Here is a 12,649-nt window from a genome sequence, read left to right as displayed (position 1 = left end):
AGATTGTGAATCATTTTATTATAAATATGCAACAGCAGTAATAACGAATGATTTGTTTCCACAGTCACGCCCCATGCTTTACTGCTAAAATATACATGAATTATTGGAACTTTTTTTTTTTTTTTAATGCATGATCCCAAAAATTGTACAAAGCATCCTTATTTCTTGGACTCTACATCGGGTAATTCCACCAGCTTGTTGTGCACATACATCATCCCTACAGGAGAGAAAAACAAAAGAAGAATAAGCACTTTGAAATTCATATTGACTGATGCTGTACATAGGCATATTGCTGCCCGCATAAAAAAATGTTTCAAGGGCTCATTGTATCACAAATCAGAATATGGATTTTATGACCAAGTTTTATTGTCTAGTTACTTTTCACCCAGATTGTACTTTATACTTGGCTCAAGTTATTGAGCACTGTTGATTGAGCACCGTTGATAAGATTCGTATCAGTAACCGTACTCAAAGGGGGATTTTGACGAACGGAGTCACCCTCTATATATACAAGCGTCATAAATTCCACAAAAGCATAAAAAAGATTGCTATAACAACTTTTTATATGATTCCATATTCAGATGGTCACGAGCAGTCTTTTTTTTTTGTCTGGCAGGAATACACTTAGGCAACGGTATGATTAAATATCACCTTTAAAATATTTCACAGTCTTAACCCTGAGTTCCAGCGTGGCGTCTTCATCACACACAAAAACAGTCTGTGGGTGCTGCTGGAATGCAGACACGGTCCACATGTGGTTCACGCCTTCTTCGATGGCTTTGTACAAAGCAAAAGCCTTGTGAGCTCCAGTGATGAGAATCATCACCTGTGGAGCAAAGCAAACATATCTTGTCTTCTTGCATTTTAGCGAGATATTAAGGATGTGTTGACATCCTTCTTGGGTCTAACCTCCTTTGCATCCATGACGGTGCCCACTCCAACGGTCAGGGCCATGGTGGGCACTTTGCTGAGGTCTCCATCAAAGAATCTTGCATTGGCCACAATGGTGTCCCTTGCCAAAGTCTTCACCCTGGTCCTCGACACCAAGCTTGAGCCCGGCTCGTTAAAGGCGATGTGGCCATCCGGCCCGATTCCTGAGGTGACGGAATGATTGTGTTTAATGTGACATGATGTCATGATGTGATCTGTCGTAAACACACGGTCTTAATCTGAGTTTGGTTCTATACCTCCGACAAACAGCTCGATGCCCCCGGCCGCTGTTATTTTCTTCTCGAAGGCGTCACACTCTGCTTGCAAGTCTGGAGCGTTGCCATCAAGGATGTGCGTGTTCTCGGCTCGTATGTCGATGTGCTTGAAGAAGTTATTCCACATGAAGGAATGGTAGCTCTCGGGGTGATCTCTGGGAAGTCCTACAAAGCAAAGCACATTAAAATAATTGATTTACATCTTTCATTACATCCCGGAGCACCCCTGCAATAAGTGAAATCTACAATATGGAAATATTCTATTTGAATACTCCTAGGCATGTGTTTTATATGTACATTATAAAACTACCCCGTGACTCTGAATAGGATAAGCACTGTTAAAAATGAATGGATGGATGGACCGACGGATTATAAAACTAAACTACAGACTCTGCTTTCTGTAGCCATAAAAAGCAGGACTGAAGAGGATTTGTACTCCTTGCATGTGTTATCATTTTGGATTTGTGTTTGACTGTTTGTCCCATTCAATAATGGCTTGAAAGTTCATCAGTAGCTGTGGTTCACCTTTGTGTTTTACTTAACTCGAGTTGAAGCATATTTGTTTTTGGCTCACAAGACAAAGAAAAAATAAATTAAGTTTGGGCAGTCGTAAATCGAGGCACTACTGTCAATCCACTAGCAGCATATTTCTGAAAATATGTCTGTGAAAGGCATTTTGCACTCCCGCTGCACTGTTGCATAACAGTGGGGCTAATTTAGCTACTCAATGAATCTGCAGCTATGCTGTCTGAAGTTCCAAAGCAAGAGTCACTTTTGAGCAAGCATATGAAATGCAGAACCCACAAATTGAAATGCTTTCAATGTCATTCTGAGGACTTGCATTCATTAGTTCCATAAGCTCTTGACCCAGCAGTATTTGGGGGCTGAGTGAATTTCAACTGGAAGAATTCTGGTCCGCAAAGCATGTTTTCATTCTTCATCCTTGGGGTACACTGACAAAAGCCCAGTCACAAACGTTAAGACAATTGGCAATTGCTGTAAATTGTGTCAATGTGTAAATTGTATGTGTGTGTTTGAGGGGGAGGGCACAATTTGTTTCTATTTAAGAGTGATGACTTACCCACATATTCATCCATGTTGAACGTCTTGACATACTGGAAAGAGATTACTCCTTTCTTATAATACTCAATCAGTTTCTTGTAACAGCCTAAGGGAGTGCTTCCTGAAAAAAAACAAAGAAAAAAAACGCTTGGGCTGCTCACTGGTTTTATAACCCCCTCTCACAAAAAAAAAAACACATATACATCTTGAATGTCGAATTTAAAAAATAGCGAGGTTAGGAATGAAGATACTCACCAGTAGGAAGGCCAAGAGTGAAATAGCGGTCTGGGCCAGGTTTGAAAAGTAAAATCTTATTTCTGATGTACTTTGCAGCCCACTCGCTTGACGCTTCGTAGTCATTAAGGATAATCAGTTTCATTTTCCCGTTTGTAAAAATATGAAAAAAAAGAAGAAAAATAAAAACCAGATACTAAAGCTAACCTGGACGGAACTAAGGACAAAACACACCTACAACAGACTTTAGACTCATCAAAGCGTAAACCAATCCAGTACGTACGTTCCGAATACGATTGGTATTGTATATGCTATTAAACAAGTTACAAAAGAAGATGCATACAACTTTCAAAACACATTAAAGCAAAAAACTATCTATTGTACTGTCACCAAAGATCGTAAAGAAAACAGTTGCGGTGGATTGCAACTGCCTCAGTGTGTACCATTTGTCTGATCATGTGATGTGCGCAGTGGCGGACGGATAAGGAACTTGCAGCGGAAATTGCGTCACATCATAGAGACGTTCATATTTTTGTAAAATTGACGTGCGTAGTTTCAGAAAAAGGTTCGTCATCCGAGCAAATTTAAAACTCGATGTGCTTAAGTGCTTATTTTACATTATAATTAGTAACTACTGATGTGCAGAAAGCCTAGTGAAACCGTCAGATATGTAACTACAAAAAATTCAAAATCGGTTATATGAATTATATTGTAGTATATGTATTCATTCACACCAATCAAATGTTACAAAACTGTGCCAAAGATGAGTTAAGACGCTAACGCCCCCTCTTGGCCGTCACAACAAAATAAAGAACTTTACTGAGAAATCAAATCAAAATCTTGTCAAATTGTGAAGAAGTTTATCTTTCTCAAGGGGTTTATAAAAATAAATTGCAGTATTATAAAGATGTACCTCAATGTGTTACAAATAGGCATCCTGCGTCGTTGGTGATGTAATTTTCCACACGGCAAAGCGCACTAAGGTATTTTTGGAGTGAGGCAAATTATAAATTCTGATAAATCAGCACAGACTTTTTAGGCAATTAATCATCATTGGATGTTTTTAATACAGTCTGTCATTAAGTTTTTCCTAAATATTACTAACATGACCCAAAAGTTAGGAAGCAACTCGATGGGATAGTGCACTTCTCGACTACTGAGACCACAAAAACTGTTAAATGAATTCCATTCTGCTTGTGTCATTAAAACCAGCATATTAATTTTAAAGGCAGAATTATTGAGACCGTGGTGTTTGGTTACATTTGATTTAGCACACCACAAATGCGGTCGGTCAGAGCATGTTTTAGTTTAGTGTTTAAATCTCATTGAAGAATTGGGACTGATTTCCAATACCTTTATTAAAATCATATTGTGACAGACCAGAACATGGGGCACAGAACAGAAATAAATACCATCATGATGGCGCTCGTCAAACAGGCTTATTGCAGCTGGCTTCAGAATGATGTCATCGAGGGGGAAAATAAAGAGAGATGGATGCCACGGCATCAGACAGAGCCACCACCCGCAGCTGGGATTAGTGTGCTAAAAACTCTGCCTGCTGTTGATATAAGTGCATTTCCTGAAACATTCCACCTGCACTGATAACACACGCAAGACAGCAACTCAATCTCAATCGACCAGCTCCCAAAATTGGGAGCTTTGATGACGCTTCAGTCAAGGTCCATCTCCGGCTTGTTTTCCGTTTCCGAAGCGGCGTTGCCCGTGTTTTCGCCCATTCCCTTGTCTGCACTTTCTTCCTGAGCCTTCTCCTGTCCGTTCATGGGCCCGTTCTGTTCTGCTGGTGTGTCCTCTTTAGGCAGCTCCACCTTTGGCTTGGGCTTGGTCACGGTAACGTTACAGGCAGAGAATAGCTCCTGGAAAAGTTCACATACAAAGGAGCACAATTTAAAAAAATAAATCAATAAAATGAAATTCTGTCACGTTTACAGCGATAGAAAGCGTTGTCTTTACCAGATATTGGTACTCACCCATCCCTATTCATTAATTTAATTTTGATAATCGAGGGGCTTGAAATTAAAACTTTTTTTATTTGATTCATTAATCCCTCATGAGATGTCTATTTGTGCGCTTTTCTCATGAACCTATCTCTTTAGCACTGCGCAGAACGGATGGAGCTTCTCACCCTGGTTTTTTCTTGAATTTCCTTAACTCTGACAGAGGGATCCATCATTAAGCTCTGCTTGCTTTGCTGGTTCATGGCACTGTTCATCCACATCATGGCTTCAGTGGCCAGCTTGTTCACTTTAGTGACGTCGGCTTCATCTATGTGGTCGTACTGCTCCTCCTGAGCAACACAAATTCAAAGTCAGATGACAAGTACATTTTTAGGGGCTACAGCAAGATGAGCCACACTTTGATATGCTTACTTTCATTTTACATGCATCAACAAATTTCATGTACTGTTGGATTTGTTTCCCCAACTCGTCAAACGCTTTAGGCCTCTCCTCGGCCTCTGTGTAGCGCTCCTGAATAGGCTGGCCCAGTTTCTGCAGGAATTTCAAGACAAGTCAAAATATCATTTCATTGATTTGACAGAGCAATATAAGAGTTGATTTAAACTGCAAATGACCTTTAAGTCTGCCAGCCTGTCAATGTACATCTGCTTGGGTTGGTCCTCTCCATCCTCATACAGCCAGTTCTCAGTATCCATCAACTTTGATGATAAGGCATCCTTTTCCTGAAAATACAAAATATTATTTCGCATTAGGAACACCTTGTTTCATTGATGCTCACCCAAGTGGTCTGGAATGCCAACTTACAGCTTCGCTCACAAACTTCTCCAGCATGCCTTGCAGTTTGTCCCTCATCTCATACACATACTCTTCCACGTAATTCTTGGCATCATTCCTCTCCTTCTCCAGTTTGTCCTGCATGATCATCTTACCCTGTGGGGAGACCACTTTGTGTCAATAAATGAGCGTCAAATTGTGCTGACAATGTATCCATGCTGCGAGTACCTCGTTTTCCACAAAAAGATTCAGCATGTCGTCTGCTAATTGCCACTGTGGGCTGTTTTCAATGGGAAGATCCAAGACTTTGGTTTTGACTTTGGGCTTTTTTGCTTGTGGTGGCTGGTCAGACTTCTTCTCACCTTTGCCCTCTTCTGTGGTAGTCTAATCGCAATTAGATTCTTTTACAAACTCATTCACTCCTGACGTGCATGCTTGTTCAAAACAATACATTTGTTTTCCATTCACCTCCATCTTCTCATTCTCTCGTGGCGTCTTCTCTTCTTGTTCTTTCTGACCATCTCCCTCATCCTGCTGCTCCTCCTGGTCAGTTTGCATCTTGTTCTGCAGAAAGCAAAAGACGTCATGGTTTTAAGCCCCTCAAGCACAAATCCAATTGCAGCTAACAAGGTGTTGGAATAATTTTAAGTGAAGCTTTGGCCTGCCAGACCTGGAGGCCCCGACTTTACGAGTTTATCTTTCCTTTTATCTAGGTTCTTCCTTTTTAGTGATAGGGATGTCTTTTGATCCCTGTCAGCCATTTGTATCCTTCCTGTCCTTATGTTGTCTGTGTGTTTTCATTCCCGTAAGAGGCCTTCACTAACAATGAGCAAGGCTTATTTGCATAGGTGACATGTTCTTTGTTTGATTCACAGGAACTTCATTCCTTTGCAGTTAGATATAGTTTTGGTTCATAGATTGTAGTTTATCAGACCTGTTTTTCTTTGTTAAAGGTTACATACAGTTAGAAGTATTTGCATAAAAGTTATCCCATATTTACTCAATGTTTGTTTAAGGAACTGCATACCGGTTACCTCACATTTGTTTAATGTGTGTTGAAGTGTTTAGGACAAGTTACTTATTATTATTATTATGTGTTAATTACCAAGTAGACAAAGTTAGCAAAGGTCTAGTTGCATTTGTTCCACAGCAAAGCGGCAATCAACGTGCTTCAGGGTATTTGACCACAGTCGAGAAGGAGTCAGCCAACTGTGAGGGAAGACGGCTGAGGACGGTCTCTGCGGGGGTTCAAGAGCCAACAACGAAGTGCTAATTCACACCACACTACATTCTTTTGCTAATCAGCGTTGCTACAGACACAATCCCCCCTCCCTTTAGTGTAGCAACGCCTCTGTAACCAGGGCAACCATAACATTAAAAAGAGGGGCACGTGGAGTAAGGACTCAGAACTGATGGAGGTTGTAACTGAGATTGCTTTCTCTATCGTTCTCCTCGCGAGTAAACCTGTTCTGGTTGTCTTCTCCTCTTCATTCCAGCGAGTGATTTAATGTCTAATCGTATTTAGACCCAACACAAGGGCAGTAAAGTTAGTGATGGGGAAATGAAGCTTCAAATTTGCTTCATGAACCAGTTATTGCATTTTTGACTCCTCTAGATGGCACTGATGGCTTAAATAAAGGGGTTTAAAAAAACACGTCTGTGTGTTTTTAGCCCAATGCTAAATAGAGAGTTAAAAAAATACCACTGGTTCATGAAGCAAATTTGAAGCTTCATTTTCCCATCACTACATAAAGTTTAGTATTGATGTCATTATTACCTCCCCGTCTTTGTCATTGACCTGCTCCGTCTCCATGGGTTCTTCTGCCTCATCTGACTTGATCACCTCGACCAGGGAGGCACTGGACACACTGAAGATTCCGTGGATGTTGACTCGGACCTTCACTTTCACCTTGGAGCTCTCGCCGGAAGCTTGAGGAACAACCTTTTGAATCAGAAATTGACCTGTTTGGGAGAAAATTGACATTATTTTTTTTTAACAGCAACAGTTTCACCCTGGAACGGACGATTTTTAATATATGGGAAAATTATTAATATTAACAAAGCAAAGGTCAACCAACTTCCCAGAATAGATTGTGTTTGACTTTAGAGGCTTCACTCTAGTTGCTTACCGATGGTCGGGTCAGGGTAGGGCAACGCATTGGGGTTGTTGTAGTACGCCTCCAAAGAGAAAGGCTCTTTGCGGTAGAACGTCAACACCTTGGAGAAAGGTGCTGGGTGGTTCACGGGAAACACCTCGCAATCACTACAAAACAAAACCATGTCAAAGCGTCAATGCTACAATACATAAAGACTGGAGAGTAGAAAAGATGGAGCAAAAGTGGTTTGTTTTACCTGACACCTTCCTCAGCAGCAGAATGCCACTTCAAGGAGATAGGATATGGAACAGCGTCGGTGATGGAGAACTCGCGCACTTTGAAGGCGGGTGACAGGATTGCGCACTGTGGGAAAGGAGCGTTGTCGTCACATGTTGCAATGGAGGCAAAGTCGTCACGTTCATATAGGGGAAAACTGCTTTGGTGATCTGAACCTCAGTTTTCAAATAAAATGAAAGACTAATTCAAAATATTGACCAATTGATACTCAGAGCGAAATTGTAGCATTAGTAAGACTAACCCAAAAAATGATATTGTTTCTGTGTCGAAAAAGTTTCGGCCAAAAATTCACGCTGAGCATCAGAAACGTGCGTCAATCAATAAAAGGAAGGAAGTGCGATATACCTGCAGAGCAGCTCCTCTGGCCACTGCTTCGTCAGCATTCAGCGTGGTGTTCAATTCCTTCCCGAAGAATTTGCTGATTCTCTCTTTGACGGCTGGGATCCTGGAAGCCCCGCCCACAATCTCTACTGCATAGATGTCGTCCTTTTTAAGTTCTTGAGGGACACAGAGACAAGCAAAAGAATTAGAGGACGGTACTTGTGTCATAAATAATAAAAGAATTAAACAGTATGATGCTTACTGGATTGTTCCAGAAGACTCTGCAGGGGAGGCTCCACTTTGCCAAAAAGGTCCGTGCTCATCTCTTCAAACTGACCCCTTGTGACAGGGGAGAGGAGGAATAATCAATGACACCTTTGATGACATCTGACTTAATGACAAAGAAATTTCATCTACGTACCTGTTGAGCTTTGCCGACACGTCTATGTCATTCATGAAGCATTCGATGTTCAGTGGCAGGTCGGAGGAGTTGGCGCTCATGAGCTTTTTCAGTTTCTCACACTCCATGTAGAGCCTGACCAGAGCCCGGGGCTTTGACTTCACATCCAGCTTGTACTTCTTGCCAAATTCCTCACAGAAGTGCTTGACTAATACCTCATCAAAATCCTTGCCTCCCAGGTCGGGATCGCAGGCTGTGGCGAGAACCTGGGAAATGGGGAAGGATTTGTTGATGCAAAAAGCCTGTCAGAGCTCGAATAGCAATTTTTTGGGACAATTCCCAACCTTAAGTTTGCCCTTGTTGAATGCGCATACTGATGTCTGGTACCCGCAATGGCCCAGGTCCACAAAAACCACATTCCTGGCCTTCTCTTCTGGACCAGGTAGATCCTGCTTATAGATGCCATATGCCAGAGCCACTGCAAAAGAACAGTTGGTACATCATTAATATTATCGACAGAAAAGACACAAAGCCTGGAATTATCTGGGCGTAACTCATGTACTAAAAGTAAACATGTCACGGCAGGACAAGCGTGGGTGTAACGGGTGAAATGAAGGCTGGCTGATTATACCAGCTATTGCTTCTTTCCTTGTAGTGAGTGTCTAAATAAATACCAAGTGGCCCATGTGTTACATTTGGCAAAAATCCTGTGGGCTTCAGTGTTAGGAGCACTAAAAACATATTGCTTATACAGTTTAAAGCTACAGTATATAACACCTTGAATATGATACTCATGGTCACAATTGTGTAGACCATCGCAATCTTTGTCATGCCTGTTTTCCTAATTGTTGTAATTGACAAGGAGGTAATATTAACCGCCTTGAAGACATGTGCCGGTATCTTAGCAACAAGAAATATCTAGAGAACTCCCAAAAAAAGAGGTCATGGCTGTGCTCAGAAATAAGGGAGCTTTTGTTTTTGGGTGTTTGACAGTAAACAGCTGTATTTTTTCCTTCAACTTTACTTCAGTAGCGGGATATCTGCAGCTTGTTTCAATCCATAATTTTGCCTGCTAGCACAAAGCTGAACGAAAAGACAAAACTACGGCTGGTTCTCGTTTCAGGATTGGGCACTTGACCCAGAAGTGTAAATTCAGCCAGAGGAACCATCGTGAATGCCGACTGGGCTACTTAGCCTACAGTACATAAAGAACATTCAGAAAAAAAGTGATACACACCAGCAGTTGTCTCATTCATTAGCCTCAAGCAGTTGAGTCCTGCAATCTGTGCAGCGTCAACCACCGATCGTCTCTCAGAGTCAGTGTAGTAGCAGGGAACCTAGAAAACAGCAGGAAATTTTTGGGGCGCGTTGCAGTCAAGTGTGGACGCAGTCCTCTTTGCATGCTTGCAGAAATTCTATCAAACCTTAAAATTGTCTGTCTTTTCCTACTTACAGAGACAACGCAGTCAGCAACGGGCTTCTTTAGTGCACTTTCTGCGGTTTCCTTCAGCTTGGTGAGAAGCATCGCAGTAACCTGTTCAATGCTGAACACCTTTTCCTCCTCCATATACATGACCTATAGGGGAAGCCAAATAAACACAATTTAATCCCCATACACTAAGCATGATTTGATGTTGCAGTGTAACATTGGTAATAGCAGAAGCAGTAACAATAATCGTAATACAAAAACACAATTTATAAGTAAGAAAAAGCTGTTCATTTTTTTGTCTAAGACATCACTAAAGGGTAAAAGCAAAAACCTGTGTGTTATTGAAACCTCCCCAATAAGCTTTTTATAATGCACTATCCACATCTTTTTACCTTTAAACCTTTTAATCCTAACATTGTTAAATCTTCTTATGTATCACAGTCAAGAATGTTAGAAAGGAATGATTAATTACGTCTTTAGCGCAAGGGAACTCATCATCAAGTATGAAATTCACCGCATGTTATTGTTCACCTTTACGTTTGTACACCATATTACAAATAATAATATTAAGCTCTCACTTAACAGACTGCCTGTCCACTTAAAGGTCTTGTAATGGCGATAGTTTGTCTCTGGATAAGATTAAATCCATTTTCATTGTTTACTAAGGGGGAAAGTAGCTTAATTGTGCGATATCAGAAGTGGACCCGTGCCCCAGAACAGATTGTGCTCAGGCATTTTATTTTTCAATAGTCTCGGTTACATAATAGCAGTCAACTTACTGGACTGTTTCTTTAAATTGAAAATGCATTTAATGAGTTGTACACTATCCTGATGACATAGGTTTTCACACTATCACAGTTTAGCATGATGGCCACATTTGTCACGGCAGCAAGTCTATCTATTTTATTTTCATGCACAAGCGGAATTCTAAGGAACTTCCTCACTATATGCTTACCTTGATTCCAGTAGTCCCTGTGGGCATTTGTGCAACATCGTAGACCAGGCTGGATTTTAGGCGCTGCACGTATGGATCCGAAAACGCTCGTCCATGAAATCTCTTGAAGCCTTGCACAGTGTTCTTGCAGTTTGTGACAACCTGATCAACCACAAAGATTTGAATCAAGTGAGTGAACACATGTTGCTATTCTGCTTGATATTACCATGCCACATTCTAAGCATGCTCATTGTCAAAATCCTCCAGAGACAATGCTGTTATCAAGACAATAAGTACCAATTCCAAAAAAATCATACCTGGCTTTTTGCAGCTGCACCAATTGATCGATTCCGTGGTCCAAAAGAAACGCATGCTCTATAAATAGAGAAGACAAATCCGTTTCGCCCTCCTTTATGGCACAAGCAACAAGCAAGCATTTACTTGATGCATTTCAGTCTGTTTCATGCAATGGGATTGAAGTGTATCGGTGTAATAGCGTCTCATCTGTGATTTGGAAGCTAACCTAAAGCAAAATTAAATGATCAAGCCGTTTTGACAGCTAGTGTATGGCGGCCTCCTCCCAATCACGCGCATTTCAGTGCCCGTAGGCATGAGGAATAAATCGCTTCGTTATTCTACAATAAATTCTGTAACATTGACGCGACATTACCTTATTAATTTGAATTACAATAAAATCCTATTTTATGCACAAAGGAAAGGCAGGGTCGTTTTGTTTAAACTCACGACGGTCACTAGCATTAGCCGTAGCACTCACATGCTGTTTCCTGTTGTAAAATTCGTTAGCTTGTTAACTCGCCGTGTTAGCATCGTTAGCGTCACACAAGAGGATGATGAACACGGGTGAATTCGCGAGCATTCCCGATTTGTTATTAGGTGCAGGCGACACTGAAGTAAAGTTATCGCTCATACTTACGGTGTACATCGGTCGCTGTATTCATTGGCGACAGTTTCGATCCCACCGGCACGGGCTACTGCTACATAGCAGTTCAAATAGCCCACGTCGAATCCAACAACTGACATCTTAAAACAAGCTAACGGGATAGTGTTGTGGAGAGCAAATACACCAAGAAGGGCAGCGGTACAGTTCTGCGTAAAAGGAGAACCTAGCAGCTACAGGGTTAGGATTTCACTCAGCGGCTGTCGTTGGTCTACCCTTGTTCTTGTTCCATGAAGCTGAGCACAGCAGCATGCGGTATACCGGCAGATGAGGCGAGAGGCTTCAAGAATTTTCTATCCGTGTCGCCAACCAATAGTGCGTGAGCCCGGTATGAGGAGACTGCGACACCTACAGGCCAGAAAGAGTAGCGTAGGGGAGCTGTGTTGTCATTTACAACAAAAGTAGAACGGCAGGATCAATTGTTCATTTGGTAGCATCATTTTTTACTTGCAATAATTCCAAGTCTGAGATTCATTTACTTCATCAGACTGTTGCATCCTTCACTTCAAATGCTTATCCAGGTCTTTATTGCAGCCTCTTTGGGTTCTGGTTTGTTTCTTCAAGACGTGAAATGGATGCTCTAGGCTAGGTCCGGTGACCAACTTGGGTACTGTCGAGTTACATGGTGGATAGGATGGTAAAAGATGGTGCGTGAGTGTGTATTGGATTTGGCCCAGACGAATTGGCTAAGATGAAATTCCAAATTTCAAAGCTTGACATGGAAGACCTGAAGAAGGGGGCCTGAGTAGGGGTTACTTAAAAGTTAGTTCTTCAAAATTAACTATTGTTAAATTGGTAAAGGGGAATTTGTTGGTTGAACCAGTAAACCTCCATTCCCGTTCCAAATTTCACCAGAGGATGGTGCCAAAGTCAGATTGACCTAACATAGTATTTTAATAGTTTAAAAAGTCATCGATTAGAAGAAGACTTGTTCTGAAGCACAGCAACACACAATTTCGGATT

General features: G+C 41.4%; 2 protein-coding genes across 3 annotated transcripts; both read right to left on the bottom strand.

Moving 5' to 3' along the window:
* Nucleotide 1: 1 nt before the first annotated feature.
* Nucleotides 2–2,992, bottom strand: gnpda1 (glucosamine-6-phosphate deaminase 1). 2 transcript variants are annotated; one of them, XM_088389386.1, is made up of 7 exons: nucleotides 2,736–2,991; nucleotides 2,523–2,615; nucleotides 2,287–2,388; nucleotides 1,188–1,370; nucleotides 910–1,094; nucleotides 652–826; nucleotides 2–217 (listed from the first exon to the last, which is right to left on the bottom strand). In XM_088389386.1, exons 1-7 carry the CDS (start codon nucleotides 2,755–2,757, stop codon nucleotides 159–161), a joined length of 819 nt encoding a protein of 272 aa, XP_088245512.1. In that variant the 5' UTR covers nucleotides 2,758–2,991; the 3' UTR covers nucleotides 2–158. The 2 variants fall into 2 exon arrangements, with proteins under 2 accessions (XP_088245512.1, XP_088245509.1); XM_088389383.1 differs by having other exon boundaries at nucleotides 2,523–2,992.
* An 849-nt stretch (nucleotides 2,993–3,841) lies between these two features.
* Nucleotides 3,842–11,999, bottom strand: hspa4b (heat shock protein family A (Hsp70) member 4b). The gene is made up of 19 exons (XM_088389320.1): nucleotides 11,663–11,999; nucleotides 11,046–11,103; nucleotides 10,750–10,890; nucleotides 9,819–9,941; nucleotides 9,603–9,702; nucleotides 8,710–8,843; nucleotides 8,387–8,631; nucleotides 8,228–8,304; nucleotides 7,990–8,141; nucleotides 7,604–7,710; nucleotides 7,381–7,514; nucleotides 7,029–7,213; nucleotides 5,720–5,815; nucleotides 5,480–5,635; nucleotides 5,282–5,407; nucleotides 5,092–5,199; nucleotides 4,889–5,008; nucleotides 4,645–4,806; nucleotides 3,842–4,375 (listed from the first exon to the last, which is right to left on the bottom strand). The coding sequence occupies exons 1-19, from the start codon at nucleotides 11,767–11,769 to the stop codon at nucleotides 4,172–4,174; spliced, it is 2,535 nt and encodes an 844-aa protein (XP_088245446.1). The 5' UTR covers nucleotides 11,770–11,999; the 3' UTR covers nucleotides 3,842–4,171.
* Nucleotides 12,000–12,649: the final 650 nt, after the last annotated feature.

This window comes from Syngnathus floridae, chromosome 1, assembly GCF_059516105.1.
Source record: "Syngnathus floridae isolate MCC-2025c chromosome 1, RoL_Sflo_1.0, whole genome shotgun sequence".
Lineage (NCBI taxonomy): Eukaryota > Metazoa > Chordata > Actinopteri > Syngnathiformes > Syngnathidae > Syngnathus > Syngnathus floridae.
The sequence above is the reverse complement of the archived record's forward strand: the minus strand, read 5'-3'. Positions and strand labels throughout refer to the sequence as shown.

What these genes read in the sequence shown, in the direction of transcription:
- gnpda1 (XM_088389383.1), bottom strand. Translation starts at nt 2,646, where the DNA reads ATGAAACTGATTATCCTTAATGACTACGAAGCGTCAAGCGAGTGGGCT. An exon ending in CATCGAGCTGTTTGTCGGAG is followed by an intron (nt 1,095 to 1,187) that starts GTATAGAACCAA and finishes CCGTCACCTCAG; the next exon opens with GAATCGGGCCGGATGGCCAC. An exon ending in GACTGTGAAATATTTTAAAG is followed by an intron (nt 218 to 651) that starts GTGATATTTAAT and finishes TCTCTCCTGTAG; the next exon opens with GGATGATGTATGTGCACAAC.
- hspa4b (XM_088389320.1), bottom strand. Translation starts at nt 11,769, where the DNA reads ATGTCAGTTGTTGGATTCGACGTGGGCTATTTGAACTGCTATGTAGCA. An exon ending in AATGAATGAGACAACTGCTG is followed by an intron (nt 8,844 to 9,602) that starts GTGTGTATCACT and finishes GTTCTTTTGCAG; the next exon opens with TGGCTCTGGCATATGGCATC. An exon ending in ATCTTTTTGTGGAAAACGAG is followed by an intron (nt 5,408 to 5,479) that starts GTACTCGCAGCA and finishes GTCTCCCCACAG; the next exon opens with GGTAAGATGATCATGCAGGA.